Source organism: Carcharhinus amblyrhynchos, chromosome 32 (genome assembly GCF_965287045.1).
Source record: "Carcharhinus amblyrhynchos chromosome 32, sCarAmb.v2.hapA, whole genome shotgun sequence".
NCBI lineage: Eukaryota > Metazoa > Chordata > Chondrichthyes > Carcharhiniformes > Carcharhinidae > Carcharhinus > Carcharhinus amblyrhynchos.
In genome coordinates, this window is record NC_137355.1 from 8,338,413 (window position 1) to 8,362,665 (window position 24,253).

Consider the following 24,253-nt stretch of genomic DNA (forward strand, 5'->3'; position numbering starts at 1 on the left):
GTGTGTGTGTGCGTGTGTATGTCTGTGTGTGTGTGTGTGTATGTCTGTGTCTGTGTGTGTATGTCTGTGTCTGTGTGTGTATGTCTGTGTCTGTGTGTGTGTGTGTGTGTATGTCTGTGTGTGTGTGTGTGTATGTCTGTGTCTGTGTGTATGTCTGTGCGTGTGTGTGTAGGAGCAGGGTGGGAGAGGTTCACTGAAGTATGTCTGAATATTTTCTTTAACCACACCCAGCTCCCGCTTCCTACAGCCCTCCCCTCCCCGTGACCGAGCTGTGGTGTCACACCATGCTATCGCTGGACTGACTTGGATCTGTGTGCAAGGTGCTGTAACCAGGATGAGCAGCCACAGGTGAGTAGCTGCCTCCTGCCTGACTTTGTGTATTTTGTGGTATGCCATCCCCACCCCCCGGCTCCCCACTCCCCCCTCTCCCACCGCCCGAGTTTGTCTGTCAGCTGGGCCATTTTCACGCCTCTCCATTCTGCGAACGGTTGCTGAGAGACTGCGGGTGGGGAAGGTAGTTACAGCCAACCTGCAGGGACTGGGAGGAACTTGTTTCAAAAGCACTGTGCCCCTACTCAAACAAACAAGCAATAACTCTTTCCCCACTTTGAACAAACAGAAAGCTCGCAGGCTGTAACCATCCCTACGGCTAAGATTGTTTTTGGTGCCCATGTGTTGGTCAGGCTGTTTTTAAGATGATCTGTCAGAATGTTAATCCGGTCACTGTTTAAAGAAGTTTATTTATTATTGTCACAAGATGGCTTACATTAACACTGCAATGAAGTTACTGTGAAAATCCCCTAGTCGCCACACTCTGGCGCCCGTTCGGGTTCACTGAGGGAGAATTTAGCACCTAACCAGCACGTCTTTTGGACTGTGAGGGGAAACTGGAGCACCTGCAGGAAACCCACGCAGACACGGGGAGAATGTGCAGACTCCGCACAGACAGTGACCCCAAGCTGGGAATCGAACCCGGGTCCCTGGCGCTGAGAGGCGGCAGTGCTAACCCACTGTGCCACCGTGTTGCTTTAAGTGGGAACGTTCCAGGGCACTTGCTGAACATTTTAATCACGGGAAAAGGGCCTGCATTCCGGAACATTCCTTGGGTATGGTGGGGGGAGGGGGTGGGAGGAGTGACTGACCACAGAAAAGGACCTCGGTAAATTCCTGCAACCGTAGAGCTGTCAGCCGCCTCACCGCACTCCGACAGGGGCACCTCGCACTGGGCCCTTTAAGAGGCACTTTAATCGAGAGATTATTCTGTCAGTCAGGAGCAGCTGTATAAGAGCAACATGTGAGTGAACAGAACCTGAACGGTAAACAAGAACACTGACCTTCCACACACAGTGAAGGGTGGCAGCTAATCACTTAAACCCCGCTAACCCGAGAGACTGAATCCCGCTACCCTGAGAGACTGAATCCTACTACCCAGAGAGACTGAATCCCGCTACCTCGAGAGACTGAATCCCGCTACCCCGAGAGACTGAATCCCGCTACCCCGAGAGACTGAATCCCGCTACCCCGAGAGACTGAATCCCGCTACCCCGAGAGACTGAATTCCACTACCCCGAGAGACTGAATCCCGCTACCCCGAGAGACTGAATCCCGCTACCCCGAGAGACTGAATCCCGCTACCCTGAGAGACTGAATCCTGCTACCCAGAGAGACTGAATCCCGCTACCCCGAGAGACTGAATCCCGCTACCCCGAGAGACTGAATCCCGCTACCCCGAGAGACTGAATCCCGCTACCCCGAGAGACTGAATCCCGCTACCCCGAGAGACTGAATCCCGCTACCCCGAGAGACTGAATCCCGCTACCTCGAGAGACTGAATCCCGCTACCCCGAGAGACTGAATCCCGCTACCCCGAGAGACTGAATCCCGCTACTCCGAGAGACTGAATCCCGCTACTCCGAGAGACTAAACCCCACTACCCCGAGAGACTGAATCCCGCTACCCAGAGGGACTGAATCCCGCTACCCAGAGAGACTGAATCCCGCTACCCCGAGAGACTGAATCCCACTACCCCGAGAGACTGAATCCCACTACCCAGAGAGACTGAATCCCACTACCCAGAGGGACTGAATCCCAATATTGAGAGAGACTTTGGAACATGGGAATTCTGACAGATTTGGTCAAAGGGGTATTATTACCCGGCAATCTCTTGGTGAACCTGATAGAAGCCTTTGTTTCTGATGGAATTAGCCTTCTGTCCTGGATGCTGACTGAATGATATCTCGGTTCAAAGGCTGTGTTGCTGGGTTTGAAACAGAGGAATGAATTATACCCCTAAAATATACCCCTGGATCCAGCCGTAAGGAATTCTTTCCATGGAATTGGTTTCCTCCGGGTTCTCCAGTTTCCTCCCACACTCCATAGAATCCCTACAGCGCAGAAAGAGGCCATTCAGCCCATCGAGTCTGCACCGATCACAATCCCACCCAGGCCCTATCCCCATAAGCCCTCATATTTGCCCTGCTGTTCCCCTGACACTAAAGGACAATTTAGCATTGCTAAAAGTCAACCTAACCCGCAGATCTCTGGACTGTGGGAGGGACTGTGGATTGGGTTGCAGTGACAGAGACTTGGTTAAGAGAAGGACAGGACTGGCAGCTGAATATTGCGGGGTGTAAGTGTTTTAGGTGAGACCGGGGAGGGGCTAGAAGAGATGAGGGAGTGGCCATACTGGTTAGGGAGCAGCGGTACAGAGGGTGGACAATTTGCAAGGATCATGTAACAAGACACTGTGGGTAGAGCTCAGAAACAGGAGTCACCATTCTGGGGGTGTACTACAGGCCTCCCAACAGCCCACGGGAAGTGGAGGAACGGGTACGTAAGGAGATTCTGGACAGCTGTAGAAAAAATAGGATTGTTGTAGTGGGAGACTTTCGTTTCCCTCATATAGTGTGGAAATCCCTCAGGGCTGGGGGTCCAGACAGGGAGGAGTTTGTAAAATGTGTCCAGGAAGGTTCTTTGGAACAATATGTTGATAGCCCAACCAGAGAGGGGGCTATACCGGACTTAGTACTGGGGAAGAAGTCCACTCAGATCATCAAAGTTTCAGTGGGGGAACATGTGGCAAACAGTGACCACAATTCTGTAAACTTTCAGATAGTCACGGAAAAGGATGAGTGTTGTCCTATGGTTAAGGTGCTGGATTGGGGGAAGGATAACTACAGCCGGATTAGGCAGGAATTGGTGGCTGTTGATTGGGAGAGGCTGTTCGAGGGTAAATCCACATCTGGCGTGTGGGAGTCTTTTAAGGAGCAGTTAATAGGAGTGAAGGACAGGCATGTGCCTGGAAAAGGAAGGACAGGATTCGAGAGCCGTGGATAACCAGGGAAATTGTGGATCTAGGCAGCTAAAAACAAATGAAGCACTGGAGAAATACAGAGAAAGGAGAAAAGAACTCAAACAGGGAGTGAGAGGGGCAAAAAGGGGTCACAAAATGTCCTTGTTAGACAGGATTAAAGAGAATCCCAAGGCATCTTATTACATATGTTAGGAACAAGAGGGGTTTCAGAGAAAGAGTCAGACCTCTCAAGAACAAAGGAGGGGAATTATGCTTAAAACCCAAGGAAGTAGGTGAGATCCTAAATGAACACTTTGCATCAGTATTCATAAAGGAGAGGGACACATTGATCAGTAGTTTCTCAGAGGGATGTGTAGATCTGTTAGAATAAATCGCAATTACAAGGGAGGAAGCGTTAGTGTTTTAGTGCACAATAAAATGGACAAATCCCCAGGGCCAGATGGCATCTGTCCTAGATTACCGAGAGAGTCAAGGGATGAAATTGCTGGGCCTCTAACAGAAATCTTTGTTTCTTCATTGGACACAAGTGAGGTCCCAGAGGATTGGAGGATAGCAAATGTGGTCCCGTTATTTAAGAAGGGCAGCAAGGATAACCTGGGTAGTTATAGGCCGGTGAGCTTGATATCCATGGTAGGGAAATTGTTGGAGAAGATTCTTAGAGATAGGATCTATATGCATTTAGAACTGAATAGTCTCATTAGCGATAGATAACATGGTTTTGTATGAGGGAGGTCATGCCTTACAAATTTGGTTGAGTTTTTTGAGGAGATGATAAAAATGATGGGTGAGGGGAGGGCCCTGGATGTCGTCTACATGGAGTTTAGTAAAGCATTTGACAAGGTCCCTCATGCAGGCTCTGGTTCAAAAGGTTAAATCTCACAGGATCAAAGGTGAACTAGCTAGGTGGCTACAGAACTGGCTTGGCCATAGCAGACAGAGAGTGGAGGGGTCTGTGACTAGTGGTGTTCCACAGGGCTCTGTACTGGGACCTCTGCTGTCTGTGATATATATATAAATGATTTGGAAGAAGGTGTAGCTGGTCTGATCAGTAAGTTTGCGGATGACACAAAGATTGCTGGAGTTGCTGATAGTGATGAACATTGTCAGACAATACAGCAGGATATAGATAGGCTGGAAAATTGGCAGAGAAATGTCAGATGGAATTTAACCCAGATAAATGCAAAGTGATGCATTTTGGTAGATCTAATGCAGGAGGGAGCTTTACAATAAATGGCAGGAGCATAGACACACAGAGGGATCTGGGGGTGCAAGTCCACAGATCCTTAAAGGTGGCAGCACAGGTGGAAAAGGTGGTGAAGAAGGCATATGGCATGCTTGCCTTTATTGGACAGGGCATAGGGTATAAAAGTTGGCATACGATGTGGCAGTTATATAGAATGTTTGTTAGGTTACATTTGGAATACTGCATCCAGTTCTGGTCTCCGCACTAACAGAAGGATGCGGAGGCTTTGGAGAGAGGGCAGAAAAGGTTTACCAGGATGTTGCCTGGTATGGATGGTGTTAGCTATGAGGAGAGGTTGAATAAACTAGGGTTGTTCTCCCTGGAAAGAGAGAGGTTCAGGGGCGACCTGATAGGAGTTTATAAAATTATGAAGGGCGTAGATAGGGTGAGCAGTTGGAAACTTTTTCCCAGGTCGGAAATGGCAAACACAAGGGGTCACAAGTTCAAAGTAAGGGGTGGGCAAGGTTCCATACAGGTATGTGGGGGACAGAGGGGAGTGGGGGCCTGGAATGCACTACCAAGGTGCTTGAGGCAGACACACTAAGATCATTTAAGACTTATCTAGATAGCCACATGAACAGGCAGGGAATAGAGGGATACAAACGGATGGTCTAGTTAGGAACACGTGATCGGTGCCGGCTCGGAGGGCCGAAGGGCCTGTTCCTGTGCTGTACTGTTCTTTGTTCCTTGTTCTATGTGGGTACAAGGGGGAGAGAATGTGAAAACTCCACACGGACAGTGACCCAAGCTGGGAATTGAACCCGGGTCGCTGTGAGGCAGCAGTGTTAACCACTGTGTCACCGTGCTGCCCCTAAGTGTGCAGGTTGGATGGGTTGGCCATGCTAAATTGCCCCTTAGTGTCAGGGGGACTAGCTAGGGTAAATACATGGGGATAGGATTGTTGTCAGTATAGGCTCGATGGGCTGAATGGCTCCTTCTGCATTGTGTGGATTCAATGATTGTGTGGAATGTGAGTGGTATTGGTCAAGATAATGCTCCTAATTCTCCCCCCCAACCCCCCGAGCTGACTGCCCACTTTTACTGCAGTCCCTGAGGTGTAGGTGCACCCACGGTGCTGAGCGGATACCGAGCTTCACCCTGTAGCTTCACCCTGCCCTCCCCACACCCACACACTATTGGATCTGCTGGAACAAGATCAACCAGATTTTAACTTGTAAAACAGAGGCTGCCAAGCGTTACTGGAGAGTATTTAAATTCCTAAACCATGTCAGATGCTATCTCTAATCCTGTGTCCATTCAACCCAGAGGCTGGGAGTGGCTTTGAGCTTTTTAAAATATCGATATCTGATTTGGATGGGCAGATGAACAGGCGGGGGTGCAGAGGGTTGGTCTAGGGTGTGATCGGCGCAGGCTAGGTGCTCCTGTGCAATGCTGTTCTTTAACCTTTCTCTGTCCATTGAGCAGAAGCAGAACCGGGCTATCCTTATAAACGCTGGGACTAACCAGAGGGAATATTTTGGTTCAGCAACAGTGAAGGGATTTCCAAGTCAGGGTGGTGAGAGGCTCGGAGGGAAATTTCCTAGTGGCGCAGTGGTTAGCACTGCTGCCTCACAGCACCAGGGACCTGGGTTCAATTCCCGTCTCGGTCTGTGTAGGGTTTGCACGTTCTCCCCATGGCTTTCCTCCGTTCCCTTCCACAGCCCAGAGATGTGTGGGTTAGGGTGGATTGGCCGTGCTAAATTGACTCTAGTGTCAGGGGATTAGCAGGGTAAATATGCGGGGTTACGGGGATAGGGTCTGGATGGTACAGACTCGATGGACCGAATGCCTCCTTCCGCACTGTAGGGGATTCTCTGATTCTATGTTCCCCGTGTGTCTGCTGTCCTTGTCCTAGATGGTAAAGGTCACAGGTTTGGAAGGAACAGTTGCAGGAACATTGGTGCAGTGCATCTTGTAGATGGTTTACACTGCTGGCAGTGGAGGGAATGGATGTTTAAGTTGGTAAATGGAGCTTGTTGTTGGAGCTACACCCATCCAGGCAAGTGGGGAGTATTCCATCACACTCCTGAATTAACCCTTGTGGATAGTGGTCAGGCTTTGGGGAGTCAGGAGGTGAGTTACTCTCCGCAGGATTCCCAGCCTCTGATCTGCTCTTGTAGTCACAGTGTTTATTCAGATATTCCAGTCCGGTTTCTGGTCAATGCGCAGATGCTAATATCTCTAAAAAATCTCAACGACAACGCCAGCCTGTGGGTTTAATGGAGGCAGGATTTGAGATAGCACTCAGCTGATTGCCAGGATGTGGTTTAATCATTTGAATATTTCAGTAACCTCTGTTTTAATGTGGAGATGCCGGCGTTGGACTGGGGTAAACACAGTAAGAAGTCTCACAACACCAGGTTAAAGCCCAACAACTTTATTTGATAGTAAACGCCACAAACTTTTGGAACGCTGTTCCTTCGTCACCTAATTTCTGCCCCCCTTCTGTCTGGAGTAGTGGCCACCACACCTCAGGAAGGACATACTGAGGGAGCAGTGCAAGTTCCTCAGAATGAAACTGGAGTGTAAAGGATTAAAATTCACTCAAATTTCCTCGCGTTTAGAAGGTGATCTAACTAGAGATCCTACGACATGACAAGATAGTTGACAGAATAGTTTCTGGCTACGCGGAGAATTTGTTAAGTGTAAAGAAAAGATTAAAACTGAACAAAGACTAGTTTACATATTGTTACAGACATCACTTCCTGTTTTGACTGTGATCTTGCTAGCTGGTCTTCTCTGGTTTTGCATGTTATCAGGGTGTGTTATGTGGTATACTCTCTCTACTCTACCAGCACTTTTGCCTCACTCCATTTATACAAAATACAGCAGGCCATTCGGCCCTCCAAGCCTGTGCCAATCATGATGCCCTAACTAAACTTAATGAAAATCCCCCTGCCCTTACCCAGTCTCTCTATTCCTGCTATCATTTTAGTAATTATTCTTTGGGGCTTTAACATCTTCCCTTAAATGAGGTGCCCAGAACCGAACACAATATTCCACATGTGGCCTGACCAATGATTTGTAAAGATCACTTTCTTGCTTTTATACTTTGTGCCTCTATTTATAAACCCCAGGATCCTTTCAGCCTTTTTAACAACTGTTTCCCTTGGCAGGGAACGATACGCTTGAACCCTGAGATCCTCTGCTCCTGTCCTCCCCTCAGAGTTGTCCCATTGAGCCTGTCCCATTGCCTCTCGCTGTTTCTCCGACCAAAACACATCAACGCACATTTCACTGCACTGGAATTCATCTGCCAGATATCTGCCCACCTGGCCATGCCCCTCTGAAGTCTGTCTGCATCAGCATCACAACTCACTCTCCTCCCTGGCTTAGTATCATCTGCAAGTTGAGAGATTTTGCCCTCTCCCATCTCCAAATCCTTCATATAAATCGGAACAAGCAAGGGTCCCAGACTGACCCCTGGGGAACACCACTTTCAACTCATCTCCAATATGTACTTACCCTCTCATAGAATCTACAGTACAGAAAGAGGCCATTCGGCCCATTGAGTCTGCACTGACCACAATCCCACCCAGGCCCTACCCCCCTATCCCTACATATTTACCCACTAATCCCTCTAACCTACACATCTCAGGACACTAAGGGGCAGTTTAGCAATGGCCAATCAACCTAACCCGCACATCTTTGGAGTGTGGGAGGAAACCAGATCACCTGGGGGAAACCCACGCAGACACGAGGAGAATGTGCAAACTCCACACAGACAGTGACCCGAGCCGGGAATCGAACCTGGCTCACTGGAGCTGTGAAGCAGCAGTGCTGACCACTGTGCTACCGTGACACCACCCTCTGTTTCCTATCTCTTAGCCAAGCTCTAATCCATGCTGCCAAGGATCTATCAATCCCAAACTTTACTAACTTACTCACCAACCTGCCGCAGGGATTTAGATTTTTGGATCATTGGGATAGTTTCTGGGGAAGGATTGATCTGTTGGAGAGGGATGGGTTACATTTGAACTGGAGGGGACTAACATCCTGGAGGGGAGATTTGTTAGAGCCACTCGGGGGGGGGGGGGGGGGGTGGGGTTTAAACTAGTTTGGCGGGGGGGGTGGGATACAAAGCAGTAGGGAGACAGAAGAGAAATTTGAGGACAGCACAGAAGTTAAAGAGAGCACATTAATTAGTAAAGGCAAAGAGCAAAGAACAACCCAGCACGGGAAACAGGCCCTTCGGCCCAACGAGCCTGCGCAGTCTCAGTAATCCTAGTATCAGACAGAGAGTGAGGGAAATCCAGATTAAACTGCATTTATTTCAATGTAAGAGACCTGACGGGCAAGGCAGATGAACTCCGGGCACTGATGGGTACGTGGGACTGGGATATTATAGCAATTCCTGAAACATGGCTAAGGGAGGGACAGGACTGGCAGCTCAATGTTCCAGGGTACAGATGCTATAGGAAAGATAGAACAGGAGGGAAGAGAGGAGGGGGACTTACACTTTTGATTAGGGAAAGCATCACGGCCGTACTGAGAGGGGAAATATCCGAGGGTTCGGATATTTCGGATATCCGAGTTTATATGGGTAGGACTGAAAGGGGGAAATCACTTTGATTAGATTGTACTGTAGGCCCCCAAATAGTCAGTGGGAAATTGAGGAGGAAATTTGTAAGGAGATTACAGATAGCTCCAAGAAAAACAGGGTGGTAATAGTCAGAGATTTTAATTTTCCCAACACTGACTGGGACAGCTATAATATTAGAGGGTAGATTTGGAGAGAAATTTGTTGAGTGTATTCAGGAGGAATTTCTCATTCAGTCCGACCAGGGAGGGGGCAAAATCTGATCTCCTCTTGGGAAATGAGGAAGAGGAGGTGACAGAAATGTTAGTGAGGGATTGCTTTGGGACCAGTGACCATAATTCTGTTAGCGGGATGAATATATGAGGTTACGGGGATAGGGCCTGGGTGGGATTGTAGTTGGTGCAGACTTGATGGGCTGAATGGTCTCTCCTGCAGTGTGGGGATTCTATCAAACCTTTGGTTGTTCAGCTTCCATTTCCAATGGTCTGTTCAGCCGATCCACTGCACCGTGAGCCACAGACCATGCGGGACTCTCGATCTCTGCTGCAAACTAGACTGTCTATCCCTACTCCCGCCTTTCTAATCGGCCTCCTCTTTTCCCAGAGCAGCCTCGGATACCATGGCAGTGTGGCTTTCCCTCGAGACATCCACCCCAGACATTACTCACTTCGTCGGCATCTAACATTTCACACCTGATGTGAACAAAGCTCCAAGGATTCCTGCCTTACCTCGTTCCCTTTCAACCAATGATCACCCACTCTCCTAAACATCCTTACATTCCCTATCGTCTACTCGCCACAATCTATTTGATTTGATTTATTATTATCACATGTACTGGGATACAGTCAGACAAACCATACCATTCATAGAGAAGGAAAGGAGAGGGTGCAGAATGTAGTGTTACAGTCATAGCGAGGGTGTAGAGAAAGATCAACTTAATGCGAGGTAGGTCCATTCAAAAGTCTGAAGAAGCTGTTCTTGAGTCGGTTGGTCCGTGACCTCAGACTTTTGTATCTTTTTCCCGATGGAAGAAGGTGGAAGAGAGACTGTCCGGGGTGCTTGCATTCCTTAATTATACTGACTGCTTTTCCGAGGCAGCGGGAAGTGTAGACAGAGTCAATGGGTGGGAGGCTGGTTTGAGTGATGGACTGGGCTTCATTCATCACCCTTTGTAGTTTCTTGCGGTCTTGGTCAGAGCAGGAGCCCATACCAAGCTGTGATACAACCGGAAAGAATGCTTTCTGTAGTGTATCTGTAGAAGTTGGTGAGAGTCATAGGGATATGCTAAATTTCCTTAACCTCCTGAGAAAGTAGAGGCGTTGGTGGGGCTCTCTTAACTACAGTGTCAGCATGGGGGGACCAGGACAGGTTGTTAGTGATCTGGACACCTACAAACTTGAAGCTCTCGACCATTTCCACTTCATTCCCGTTGATGTGGACAGGGACATGTTCTCCATTATGCTTCCTGAAGTCGATGACAATCTCCTTCACTTTGTTGACATCGAGGGAGAGATTATTGTCTTTGCATCAGTTTGCCAGGTTCTCTATCTCATTCCTGCACTCCTGTGGAGTGACCACCCTCTGGTACGACTGTTCCAGAATCTTCTCGTTCTTTACGATGCACAATGAAGAGAGTCCCTGCTCCAGATCAGCCAGATGTTGTCCAAGGACTGCCAACCTCTGGCACTCCATGCAGATGTGACTGTCCTGGATGTCTTGTGGTTAGTGAGGTTTGCAGTCAGACTTTACCTGAGTTCATTACACAGACACAAAGAGTTTAAAATGCCAAAAAAAACCCACAAGGACTTTTAGCAATCTCCGTGGTTACAAAATGGAATGTTAACTTGATTAAACGATGGCTGTAATCGAACATCATTCCTTTGAATGTTAATTTTGAGTGAAAACATCTGGAATGAAAAGGCAGAGGGAAGGAGCTGGGTAAGATGCTCTTTTGGAGATCAGTGCAGGCTTGATGGGCTGAATGGCCTCTTTCTGCACCTTAGTGATGGTATGGTTCTGTGGTATGGCACTGGAGTGCCAGTGGAGATGATAAACAGCAGCACCCAAGTTTAGTTGGGAAATTTCCCCCTGGTTTTGATGAGGTAATATCTCGGGCAGTTCCTTCCCCGCTGTGATTCCCAGGACTCTGAGCCAGAATCCCACTCTGAGATTTACAGTAAGTATTCAGTGCAGTGCTGAGGGGGAGCTGCGCTGTCAGAGGTGCTGTCTTTTGGGTATGACGTGAAGCCTAGTCTGATGGAGGTAAATAATTCCATGAAGTTGCGTCCTGACCTACACCGCTCCCTCGACCAGAATCGAAACAGAATAATTAGCCACTAATCTCCTTTGATTGCCTCCTCGTTCACTTAAACACCACAGACCACAACTTATTGGCTGTTCGGGGCCTTGGCTTGTTCAGGCCTGTGGTTATAACAAGGTGCTATATCAATGCAAATGTTGTTCTTCTAACTGCGTGGCAACTGGAGGGAGCAATCCAGTGATGTCCTCTTGGGGCAGAAGGCTGCTATGTCCCAGTAATAGGCACATTTTACAATGAAAACAACACTTCAACCGAGTGTTTGATTTGATTTATTTTAGTTTGATTGATTTGATTTATTATTGTCACATGGATTGGGATACGGTCAAAACTATTGTTTCTTGCGCTATACAGATAAAGCATACCGTTCATAGAGAAGGAAAGGAGAGGGTGTAGAATGTAGTGTTACAGTCGCAGCGAGGGCGGAGAGAAAGATCAACTCAATGTGAGGTAGGTCCATTCAAAAGTCTGACAGCAGCAGGGAAGAAGCTGTTCTTGAGTCGGTTGGTATGTGACCTCAGACTTTTGTATCGTTTTCCCGATGGAATAAGGTGGAAGAGAGAATGTCCGGGGTGTGTGGGGTCCTTGATTATGCCGGCTGCTTTTCCAAGGCAGCGGGAAGTGTAGACAGAGTCAATGGATGGGAGGCTGGTTTGCCTGATGGACTGGGCTTCATTCACCACCCTTTGCATTTCCTTGTGGTCTTGGGCAGAGCAGGAGCCCAGACCAAGCTGTGATACAACCAGAAAGAGTGCTTCCCATGGTGTATCTGTAAAAGTTGGTGAGAGTCATAGCTGACATGCCGAATTTCCGTCACCTCCTGAGAAAGTAGAGGTGTTGATGGGCTTTCTTAACTATAGTGTGGACAGCGGGGGGGGGGGGGAACCAGGACAGGTTGTTGGTGATCTGGACACCAAGAAGATTGAAGCTCTCGTCCATTTCTGAGTGGTTAGTTTGGTTTTGAAGACAATGATTGTGACATGGAGGGGGAGTGGAGCTACCTGGGGTATATATACACAAACCAGTGAAGGTGTTTGGGTAGAGTGAGGAAGTGGTTAATAAAGCGTAAGGATGCTGGGCTTTCTAGATAGAGGCGCAGAGGAAGAAGCAGGGAAGTTACGGAAAACGCTGTATAAAATACTGGCTGGGCCTCAAGTGGGGTACAGCATCCAGCTCTGGGTACCAGACTGCAGCCGAGAGAGAGAGAATGGGGAAAAGATTAATAAGATCAGCTCCAGGAGTGAAGAGCTTTCAGTCACAGGGGTAGATTGGAGCGGTTGGAGGAAATTTGATGTATTTAAAATCAGGAGGGGTTTGGATAGAGTAGACACGGGGAGAAACGGCTCCCATCGGTGGAAGGGTCAGGAATCAGTGAGCAGTTTTAGGGTTACTGGTGAAAGGGGCAATGGAGACATGAGGAGAAAGTTTTTCAATCAGTGAGAGGTTGGGATGTGGGAATGTGTTTCCCCAGAGGGTGGCAGGTTCAATCATAGCTTCCCAAATGAAAGATCAGTCATTTATCCCAGGGGAATGTATTTGTCAGAATGTGAGGAAAAGGGAGGGGACTGGGACTGGGAGCCAGCACGAGCACAATGGGCTGAAAGGCCTCCTTCTGTGTAATGGAGATTTACAGCTGGGGAAAAGCCCATTGTGTCTGTGCCGTGCTGTAACCACCCTGTGAATAGACAGCAGTGTTTTTACCACAGTGACGGTGGCACAGTGGGTTAGCACTGCGCCCCCCCCCCCCAGTGCCAGGGACCCAGGTTCAATCCCTGGCTCGGGTCACTGTCTGTGTGGTTAGCCTGCACATTCTCCCCGTGTCTGCGTGGGTTTCCTCCCACAGTCAGAAAGACCTGCTGGTTAGAAGCATTGTCCGTGTTAAATTCTCCCTCAGTGTCCCTGAACAGACTAGGGGATTTTCACAGTAACTTCATTGCAGTGTTAATGTAAGCCTACTTGTGGCACTGATAAATAAACTTCACGTTGTTTCAGTACGGCCAGGGAGGCGAGATTCTGTTTCACCATTTCCTGATCCGCTATGAGCTTTCACCAATCGCTTCACTCACTCTCTATCACATGGTGACAACGAGGAGGAAGTGATGTCAGAGGGTGGACAGACCAGTAAAATTATTGGGAAGAGCAATTTGGGTTTGACACAACGGACAACATCAAAGTATTCACTCTGGGCAGCGCGGACCCTCACAGCGCCAGGTTCGATCCCCCGGCTCGGGTCACTGTCTGTGTGGAGTCTGCACCGTCTTTCAGACTGTGGGAGGAAACTGGAGCAACCAGAGGAAACCCACGCAGACACGGGGAGAATGTGCAGGCTAACCACACAGACAGTGACCCGAGCCAGGGATTGAACCTGGGTCCCTGGCACTGGGGGGGGGGCGGGGGGGGGGTGCAGTGCTAACCCACTGTGCCACCGTCACTGTGATAAAAACACTGCTGTCTATTCACAGGGTGGTTACAGCACGGCACAGACACAATGGGCTTTTTCCGTGCTGTAAATCTCCATTACACAGGAGGAGGCCTTTCAGCCCATTGTGCTCGTGCTGGCTCCCAGTCCCAGTCCCCTCCCTTTTCCTCACATTCTGACAAATACATTCCCCTGGGATAAGTGACTGATCTTTCATTTGGGAAGCTATGATTGAACCTGCCACCCTCTGGGGAAACACATTCCCACATCCCAACCTCTCACTGATTGAAAAACTTTCTCCTCATGTCTCCATTGCCCCTTTCACCAGTAACCCTAAAACCGCTCACTGATTCCTGACCCTTCCACCGATGGGAGCCGTTTCTCCCCGTGTCTACTCTATCCAAAACCCCCCCTGATTTTAAATACCTCGAATCTCCTCTCCACTTTCTCTCCTCTGGGTGCTCCGGTTTCCTCCCACAGTCTGAAAGACCTGCTGGTTAGGGTGCATTGTCCGTGTTAAATTCTCCCTCAGTGTAACCCGAACAGGAGCCGGACGACTAAGGGATTTTCACAGTAACTTCATTGCCGTGACACTAATACTGAAACTTATAGCACCTATTTTACTCTGCACAAAGCGCGATATAAGTGCAGAGAGTTGATGGTGGTTTAGATCCTGTCTTTTCTGACCTCTTACTGCTCTTCAGTAAGTTTCGTTTCTGCTCAGTTGTGATTTATTGCTTTTTAGGGATCTGAATATTTGAGCAATGGTGTGATCGTGCCACACAACGACAAAACAGCGTGTTGCCTGAAGCAGTTTGGATTGTCAGATGTATAAATACATAAACTCATAAACCTCCTTTCAGATTGTTAGAACAGGATGTCCAGACCCAGACTAGTCCACAGCGACTGCTAACAGACAATTAAACCAGCGCACACAGACATAACTTAGTCCAACTTGAAAATGCCAAATTCTGTTCTTATTTCTTTTTAATATTTTGATTTATAGGGTGGAATTCCTACCCCACCACCCCCCCAGTGCCAGGGACCCAGGTTCAATCCCCGGGTGGAATTCCTACCCCCCCCCCCCCCCGCCAGCCTTCCACGGGAGTGGTAGTGGGGAGGAGCTGTGTAAAGATCCATTGATCACTTTGGAGCGAGTGGGGCTGGAAAATCCTGTCCATAATTTACAGTTAAAAATCAAAACTCTAGGGAAAACAGTTGTAGCAGCTGAAGATCAGAGTTTTCTTGGTCGTACAGATGGAAGATGCAATACTGTACTCCAGGGCCACCCACGCTGGGGTTCCACAGAATTCTGAGGCTCCATTGAATACATTCAAGGCTTCTGTGCTAAGTCAGGCTTCTGTGCTAAGTCAGGCTGCTGTGTTTGATTTGATTTGATTTATTGCTGTCTCATGGATGAGTGTACAGTGAGAAGTATTGTTCCTTGCACGCTATACAGACCATATATAGAAAAGGGAAGGAGAGAGTGCAGAATGTAGTGTTACAGTCATAGCTAGGGTGTAGAGAAAGATCAACTTAGTGCCAGATAGCTCCATTTAAAAGTCTGACGGCAGCAGGGAAGAAGCTGTTCTTGAGTCGGTTGGTGCGTGACCTCAGACTTTTGGATCATTTTTTTCCCAACAAAAGAAGGTGGAAGAGAGAATATCCGGGGTGCGTGGGGGTCCTTGATTATGCTGGCTGCTTTGCCGAGGCAGAGGGAAGTGTAGACAGAGTCAATGGATGGGAGGCTGGTTTGTGTGATGGATTGGGCTGCATTCATGACCCTTTGTAGTTCCTTGCGGTCTTGGGCAGAGCAGGAGCCCATACCAAGGTGTGATACAACCAGAAAGAATGCTTTCTATGGTGCATCTGTAAAAGTTGGTGAGAGTCATAACGGACATGCCAAATTTCCTTAGTCTTCTGAGAAAGTAGAGGCGTTGGTGGGGCTTTCTTAACTATAGTGTCGGCATTGAGGGGAGTAAGACAGACTTTTGGTGATCGAGAAAAGCCATCTGGTCCATGAATATCCTTTAGGGAAGGCAATGGCCTGGTGTTATTGCTGGATTATTAATCCAGAAACTTAGCTAATGTTCCGGGTTCGAATCCCACCAAAGCAGATGGTGGAATTCAATTAAAAAAATCTGGAATTAAGAATCTACTGACGACCATTGTCAGAAAAACCCATCTGGTTCACTAATGTCCTTCAGCGAAGGAAACCTGCTGTCCTTACCTGGTCTGGTGTGACTCCAGAGACACAGCAATGTGGTTGACCCTGAAATGTCCTCAGCGATGGGCAATAGATGCTGGTCCAGCCAGCGAAACCCACATCCCATCAACCAATAATAAAACAAATGCAAGCGATAGAAACCACATTTGTTCTTGTACGTTTGCACCTATTTCACAAAAACAATCTATATTAACCCTTCAAAATAATATTTCTCTGTCAGCACGCTTAGGGGAGGGGGCAAATGGCTAGAAAGATTTCAGAACCCTGGGATACAGAGCCTGATAAATTACCCTGTGACATGTTTATATCGGGAATCCACATTACATGTAACATTTTTAAGAAGTTATTGACACAGAGAGATTCTGGTATTAAGGTTGTGCTGTTAGTTGTGATCTAAATGAGCTACTGGGTATTTCTCCATAGGGGGGATGGTGTGTCGGATAATTAACCGGTTTTTCAGTTGCTGTGGCAACCTGCCCTTTCACCACTTGTTTAAAGTTCAAAGTTTATTCATTAGTGTCACAAGTCGGCTTACATTAACACTGCAATGAAGTCACTCCAGTGCCTGTTTGGGTACACTGAGGGAGAATTTAGCACAGCCAATGAACCTAACCAGCACGTCTTTCGGACTGCGGGAGGAAACTGGAGCACCCGGAGGAAACCCACGCAGACACAGGGAGAATGTGCAGTCTCTGCAGAGACAACGAACCGAGCCGGGAATCGAACCGGGTGCCTACTGCTGTGAATCAGTGTTAACCATTGAGCCACTGTGCTGCCCTGGTTGATTCTCAATGTTGGCCAGCCAGCGATGGTCATGTCCCACAAGTGAATGAGAAAAGTTTTAGTGTTGTGGGGGTTCTCACTATTGCTCGTTATTTACTTTCCCCTTCAGCCTCGGGGTTCACATTTTGAAGCTTTTGGCTCCTAAATGGGCTGATCTGAGGAAGGTCGCTCTGCTGGTGGTGTGTAATGTGGAACTGTGTCTAATTCTGGGCACCAATCTTTCAGAAAGATGTTGGAGGGGGTGCAGTGGAGATTGACAGTGGCATGAAGGACATTGGTTATTTAAAGAGTGGCATTGTTCTCCGTACAGGTTAGAGGAGATTTAAGAGAGGCATTCTGGATCGTAAAGAGTTTTGATAAATTGGATGGGAAGAATGGGGCGAGTGGTATATCACTGGTTCTATTAATCCAGAAACTCAGCTAATGTTCTGGGGACCCGGTTCGAATCCCGCCACGGCAGATGGTGGAATTTGAATTCAATAAAAATTGAGAATTAAAAGTCTAATGATGACCATTGTCGATTGTTGGAAAAACCCATCTGGTTTACTCATGTCCTTTAGGGAAGGAAATCTGCCATCCTTACCCGGTCTGGCCTACATATGATTCCAGAGCCTCAGCAATGTGATTACCCTTAAGTGACCTCTGAAAAGGCTAGCAAGGGGTGAATGGACCTACCCTTGCATTAAGTTGGTCTTTCTCTACACCCCAGCTATGACTGTGACACTACATTCTGCACTCTCTCCTTTTCTGTGAATGATATGCTTTGTCTATATAGCACACAAGAAACAGTACTGTATGTTAATACATATGACAATAATAAATCAAATCAAAATTAGGGATGGGCACTAAATGCTGGCCAGCCAGCGACGCCCATGTCCCACAAATGAATAAAAATATCGTATCCACAAGCATTTTTTTTCAAGACTACATTGTTGTAATCTAGAATGCACTGCCCAAAATACTGATGGAAACAGATTCAACAAAAACTTCTAAAAAGAAAATTGGATAAATATTGAGGGAAGCATTTGCAGACCCCAGAGGAAAGAGTGAGGGGGGGGCGTCATTGGATAGTTTGTTCAATAAACCAGTATAGGTAATCCTCAGTCTCTGCTTATGAACAGTTCATGATACAGTGAGAAACACAACATCAATAAACACCTTCCTATGCGCTGTTTAATTCCACAATAAAGATATTTTATAGTAAATTATTGTGGAGTTGGTCTCGTGGCACTGTGTCGTGATGGGATTCGAACCCAGGTCCCCAGAACATTAGCTGAGTTTCTGGATTAATAGACTAGTGATAATGCCACTAAGCCATCATATCTCCATGCTTCCCTGTCTCTGAGCCAGAAGCTCCGGGTTCGAGTCCCACCCCAAGGTTTGACGGCCAAGGAAGGTCCGTTAGTAATGCAGCCAAACAGGTCAATCTGCAAAGTCCTTCCGTGCTACATGCCGTAGCCTGGGGCTACGGACAGTGACGGTAGAAACTCCAGTGTGTTAGTTCCATCGCATGGCCAGGAGTCTCTCCCGCCCTCACAGCCAGCCATTGGAAGGATTTTGCGTTGAGTGGTTTGCCATTTCAGAGGGCAGCTGAGACTTAGCCACATCGCTGTGGCTCTGGAGTCACACGTAGGCCAGACCGGGTAAAGACGGCAGATTTCCTTCCCTAAAGGGAACCAGACAGATTTTTCCCACATCTTAATGGATTCTTAATTCCAGATTTTTTTTATTGAGTTCAAATTCCACCATCTGCCGTGGCGGGATTCAAACCCGGGTCCCCAGAACATTAGCTGAGTTTTTCGACTCATGGTCTGGCGTTAATACCTCTTGGCCATCGGCTCCCATCGATGGAAAGCTCTTTCCCACGGAGTTGGGCTAAGAAGATTGAACACTCTGATCCAATCGCAAAGCAGTGAGGGATGCCATGGGAAAGAGGGTGAGGCATTGTATAATGTTCATTAAACATCCAGTTCTCCTCTGGATTCACTGCATGACTTTACCTACTCTGCGAAAGAACTGTTACACCCTTTGTACAAATGAGCTTTGTCTGCGCCTGGACAAGTTGAATGAAGAATAAATATTATACTTAGAAGCAGGTACTAAATTGTTGAACAGATTTGAACTTTGTCACACTTGTTATGTAAGACGCATTAAGTCATCTATAATCTGCTGAGGCTCTGGATTTACTTTGTGGTTGTAAATTAGTTCAGAACAGCCTGACATCAGGAAAGGTGTTGTAGGTACTCAGATCTCCCTGCGAGGTCACACTGATACCTCCTCAACATCACTCAAATCCTCCTTAACAGCGCGGTGTGTACACCTACACCGCACAGACCACAGCCGTCCAGGAATGCAGCTCACCAACACCTTCACAAGGGCAATTAGGGATGGGCAATAAATGCTGGCCCAGCCACCAATTCCAACATCCAATCCCCACAGTGCAGAAGGAGGCCATTCAGCCCATCGAGTCTGTACCGACCACAATCCCATCCACTACCTATCCCCATAGCCCCCTGTATTTACCCTAGCTAGTTCCCCCTGACACTAAGGGGCAATTTAACATGGCCAATCCCCCTAACCCGCACATCTTTGGTTCACTAGCTTGATCGCCAGGGAGAGGCTGAGGAGACTGGGCCTGTACTGAATGGGGTTTAGAAGAATGAGAGGCAACCTTACTGAGACTTATCGGATTCTCAGGAGTGTCCCCAGGGGAGATGCTGAGAGGTTGTTTTCCCTTGTGGGAGACTCTGGGACCAGAGGGCACAGTCTCAGAGTAAGGGAGTGGTGTATTTCAGAGATGGGGAGGGATTCCTTCTCTCAGAGGAGCCCTTTACCGCAGACAGTGATAGAGCCTGGGTCGTTCAGTATGTTCAAAGCTGAGACAAGTTTTTAATCAGTAAGGGAGTCGAGGTTTATGAGGATAAGGCAGGAAAGTGGAGTTACAGCAGATTGATCATAATCTCATTGAATAGCAGAGCAGATACAATGGGCCGAATGGCCTACTTCCACTCTCATAACTGATGGCTTTCTGTGTAATATCAGTGATTTCTGGCTGAGAATGCCAGAGGCCTTTCAATGCAAGAGTGTGAGTGTGAGTATGTGCGTGTGTGAGAGTGAGAGTGTCTGTGTGACAGTGAGAGTGTCTGTGTGACAGTGAGCGTGTGTGTGTGTGTTTGTGAGAGAGTATCAGTGTGTGTGTGAGTGTGAGAGTGTGTGTGAATGAGTGTGTGTGTGTATGTGAGAGAGAGTGAGTTTGTGAGAGAGTATCAGTGTGAGTGTGTGTGTGTGTGAGTGTGAGAGTGTGTGTGAATGTGTGTGTGTGTGTGTATGTGAGAGAGAGTGAGTTTGTGAGAGAGTATCAGTGTGAGTGTGTGTGTGTGTGAGTGTGAGAGAGCGTGAGTGTGTGTGTGTGAGAGAGAGAGAGTAAGTGTGTGAATGTGTGTGTGTGTGTATGTGAGAGAGAGTGAGTTTGTGAGAGAGTATCAGTGTGAGTGTGTGTGTGTGTGAGTGTGAGAGAGCGTGAGTGTGTGTGTGTGAGAGAGAGAGAGTAAGTGTGTGAATGTGTGTGTGTGTGTATGTGAGAGAGAGTGAGTTTGTGAGAGAGTATCAGTGTGAGTGTGTGTGTGTGTGAGTGTGAGAGAGCGTGAGTGTGTGTGTGTGAGAGAGAGAGAGTAAGTGTGTGAATGTGTGTGTGTGTGTATGTGAGAGAGAGTGAGTTTGTGAGAGAGTATCAGTGTGTGTGTGTGTGAGAGTGTGAGTGTGTGTGTGTGAGAGAGCATGAGTGTGTGTGAATGTGTGTGTGAGAGAGAGAGAGAGAGTAAGTGTGTGAATGTGAGTGTGTGTGTGTGCATGAGTATGTGAGCGAGCATGAGTGTGTGTGTGTGTGTGTGAGACAGTGAATGTGAGTGTTTGTGAAAATGAGTGTGTGAGTGTCTGTGTGACAGTGAGTGTGAGTGTGTGAGAGTGAGTGTGTGTGAGAGACAGTGAGTGTCAGTGTGTGTGTGTATGGGTGTGTGAGAGAGAGTGAGTGTGTGTGTGTGAGAGAGCGTGTATGTGCGAGAGTGAGTGTGTGAGTGTGTGAGTGAGTGTGTGTGTGTGAGAGACAGTGAGTGTCAGTGTGTGTGTGTATGGGTGTGTGAGAGAGAGTGAGTGTGTGTGTGAGAGAGCGTGTATGTGCGAGAGTGAGTGTGTGAGTGTGTGTGTGTGAGAGACAGTGAGTGTCAGTGTGTGTGTGTGTATGGGTGTGTGAGAGAGAGTGAGTGTGTGTGTGTGAGAGAGCGTGTATGTACGAGAGTGAGTGTGTGAGTGTGTGTGTGTGAGTGAGTGTGTGTGTGTGTGTGTGAGAGACAGTGAGTGTCAGTGTGTGTGTGTATGGGTGTGTGAGAGAGAGTGAGTGTGTGTGTGTGAGAGTGAGTGTGTGAGCGTCTGTGTGACACTGAGTGTGTGTGTGCGCGTGCATGTGTGACTCTAGGTTGGGGCCATTAGATCTCAGTTAATTGCGACTCACACGAGAATGTAAAACAGTGGTGTTAGGTATAGAAGCCAGTTGCCAGTGTGATCAGAGCGTGTATGTAATGGAAACGAACTGACGCAATACATTCAGCAGTGTAGAGATAAGCAAGCAGGATAGGGGCAGACTGCCTCCAGGAATTAGCTCTCGCTGGTTAACATGTTCCTATTGGGAGGTATAGACTCCCAGTTTGTCCTTCTTGGAAATGAGTTGAGAATAGTAACCGGCATTCCCAGAAAGGAGGCAGACTCAGTACAAGACTGGGGTGGACACACGGTACCACACTCTGTAACTAACAGCCTAGTATTCAGGTATATAAATCAGCTGGAGCTCAGAATTCATGCCTTTGAATCTGAAGATCCCAAAGGCAGCACGGCTGGCACAGTGCTTAGCACCGCTGCCTCTCAGTGCCAGGGACCCGGGTTCGATTCCCGGCTTGGGTAACTGTGCGGAGTCTGCATGTTGCCCCCGTGTCTGCGTGGGTTTCCTCCGGGTGCTCCGGTTTCCTGCCAGTCAGAAAGACATGGCAGGAGTCGGCCATCTGACCCCTCGAGCCTGCTCTGCTGTTCAATAAAATCATGGCTGATCTTTTTATGGACTCAGCTCCACTCACCCACCCGCTCACCGTAACCTTTAATTCCTTTACTGTTCAAAAATCTACCTATCCTGTGCGTTGGCCGGGCGAACGTCTCCCTCAGTCTCCCCAAACAGGCGCCGGAGTGTAGTGACTCACAGTAACTTCATTGCAGTGTTAATGTAAACCCACTTGTGATACTAATAAAAGAATAGAAATAGCGGAAATATCAAGAGAGGAACTTGGTGCGGAGCTGAGGGAGGTGCAGTGAGGGAGGTGCAGTGAGGGAGGTGCAGTGAGGGAGGTGCAGTGAGGGAGGTGCAGTGAGGGAGGTGCGGAGCTGAGGGAGGTGCAGTGAGGGAGGTGCAGTGAGGGAGGTACGGTACTTAGGGAGGTGCAGTGAGGGAGGTACGGTACTTAGGGAGGTGCAGTGAGGGAGGTGCAGTGAGGGAGGTGCAGTGAGGGAGGTGCGGTACTTAGGGAGGTGCAGTGAGGGAGGTGCAGTGAGGGAGGTGCAGTGAGGGAGGTGCGGTACTTAGGGAGGTGCAGTGAGGGAGGTACGGTACTTAGGGAGGTGCAGTGAGGGAGGTGCAGTGAGGGAGGTGCGGTACTTAGGGAGGTGCAGTGAGGGAGGTGCAGTGAGGGAGGTGCAGTGAGGGAGGTGCGGTACTTAGGGAGGTGCAGTGAGGGAGGTGCAGTGAGGGAGGTGCAGTGAGGGAGGTGCGGTACTTAGGGAGGTGCAGTGAGGGAGGTGCAGTGAGGGGGGTACGGTACTTAGGGAGGTGCAGTGAGGGAGGTGCAGTGAGGGAGGTGCAGTGAGGGGGGTGCAGTGAGGGAGGTGCGGTACTTAGGGAGGTGCAGTGAGGGAGGTACGGTACTTAGGGAGGTGCAGTGAGGGAGGTGCAGTGAGGGAGGTGCAGTGAGGGAGGTGCGGTACTTAGGGAGGTGCAGTGAGGGAGGTGCAGTGAGGGAGGTGCAGTGAGGGAGGTGCGGTACTTAGGGAGGTGCAGTGAGGGAGGTGCAGTGAGGGGGGTACGGTACTTAGGGAGGTGCAGTGAGGGAGGTGCAGTGAGGGAGGTGCAGTGAGGGGGGTACGGTACTTAGGGAGGTGCAGTGAGGGAGGTGCAGTGAGGGAGGTGCGGTACTGAGGGAGGTGCAGTGAGGGAGGTGCGGTACTTAGGGAGGTGCAGTGAGGGAGGTGCAGTGAGGGAGGTGCAGTGAGGGAGGTGCAGTGAGGGAGGTACGGTACTTAGGGAGGTGCAGTGAGGGAGGTGCAGTGAGGGAGGTGCAGTGAGGGAGGTACGGTACTTAGGGAGGTGCAGTGAGGGAGGTGCAGTGAGGGAGGTGCAGTGAGGGAGGTGCGGTACTTAGGGAGGTGCAGTGAGGGAGGTGCAGTGAGGGAGGTGCAGTGAGGGAGGTGCAGTGAGGGAGGTGCAGTGAGGGAGGTGCGGTACTTAGGGAGGTGCAGTGAGGGAGGTGCAGTGAGGGAGGTGCAGTGAGGGAGGTGCGGTACTTAGGGAGGTGCAGTGAGGGAGGTGCAGTGAGGGGGGTGCAGTGAGGGAGGTGCAGTGAGGGAGGTGCGGTACTTAGGGAGGTGCAGTGAGGGAGGTGCAGTGAGGGAGGTGCAGTGAGGGGGGTACGGTACTTAGGGAGGTGCAGTGAGGGAGGTGCAGTGAGGGAGGTGCAGTGAGGGAGGTGCAGTGAGGGAGGTGCGGTACTTAGGGAGGTGCAGTGAGGGAGGTGCAGTGAGGGAGGTGCAGTGAGGGAGGTGCAGTGAGGGAGGTGCGGTACTTAGGGAGGTGCAGTGAGGGAGGTGCAGTGAGGGAGGTGCAGTGAGGGGGGTACGGTACTTAGGGAGGTGCAGTGAGGGAGGTGCAGTGAGGGAGGTGCAGTGAGGGAGGTGCAGTGAGGGAGGTGCGGTACTTAGGGAGGTGCAGTGAGGGAGGTGCAGTGAGGGAGGTGCGGTACTTAGGGAGGTGCAGTGAGGGAGGTGCAGTGAGGGAGGTGCGGTACTTAGGGAGGTGCAGTGAGGGAGGTGCGGTACTTAGGGAGGTGCAGTGAGGGAGGTGCGGTACTTAGGGAGGTGCAGTGAGGGAGGTGCAGTGAGGGAGGTGCGGTACTGAGGGAGGTGCAGTGAGGGAGGTGCGGTACTTAGGGAGGTGCAGTGAGGGAGGTGCAGTGAGGGAGGTGCAGTGAGGGAGGTGCAGTGAGGGAGGTGCAGTGAGGGAGGTGCGGTACTTAGGGAGGTGCAGTGAGGGAGGTGCAGTGAGGGAGGTGCAGTGAGGGAGGTGCAGTGAGGGAGGTGCAGTGAGGGAGGTACGGTACTT

General features: G+C 49.2%; 1 protein-coding gene across 1 annotated transcript in view; it reads left to right on the top strand.

Moving 5' to 3' along the window:
- The first annotated feature begins 239 nt into the window (after nucleotides 1–239).
- Nucleotides 240–24,253, top strand: part of LOC145360736 (GRAM domain-containing protein 2A-like) — a 63,280-nt gene continuing 39,266 nt past the window's right edge. Inside the window, exon 1 of the mRNA XM_080216118.1 lies at nucleotides 240–348. Within this exon, the coding sequence (XP_080072244.1) occupies nucleotides 335–348 (14 nt within the window). The 5' untranslated portion in view covers nucleotides 240–334. The remainder of the gene's footprint in view (nucleotides 349–24,253) is intronic.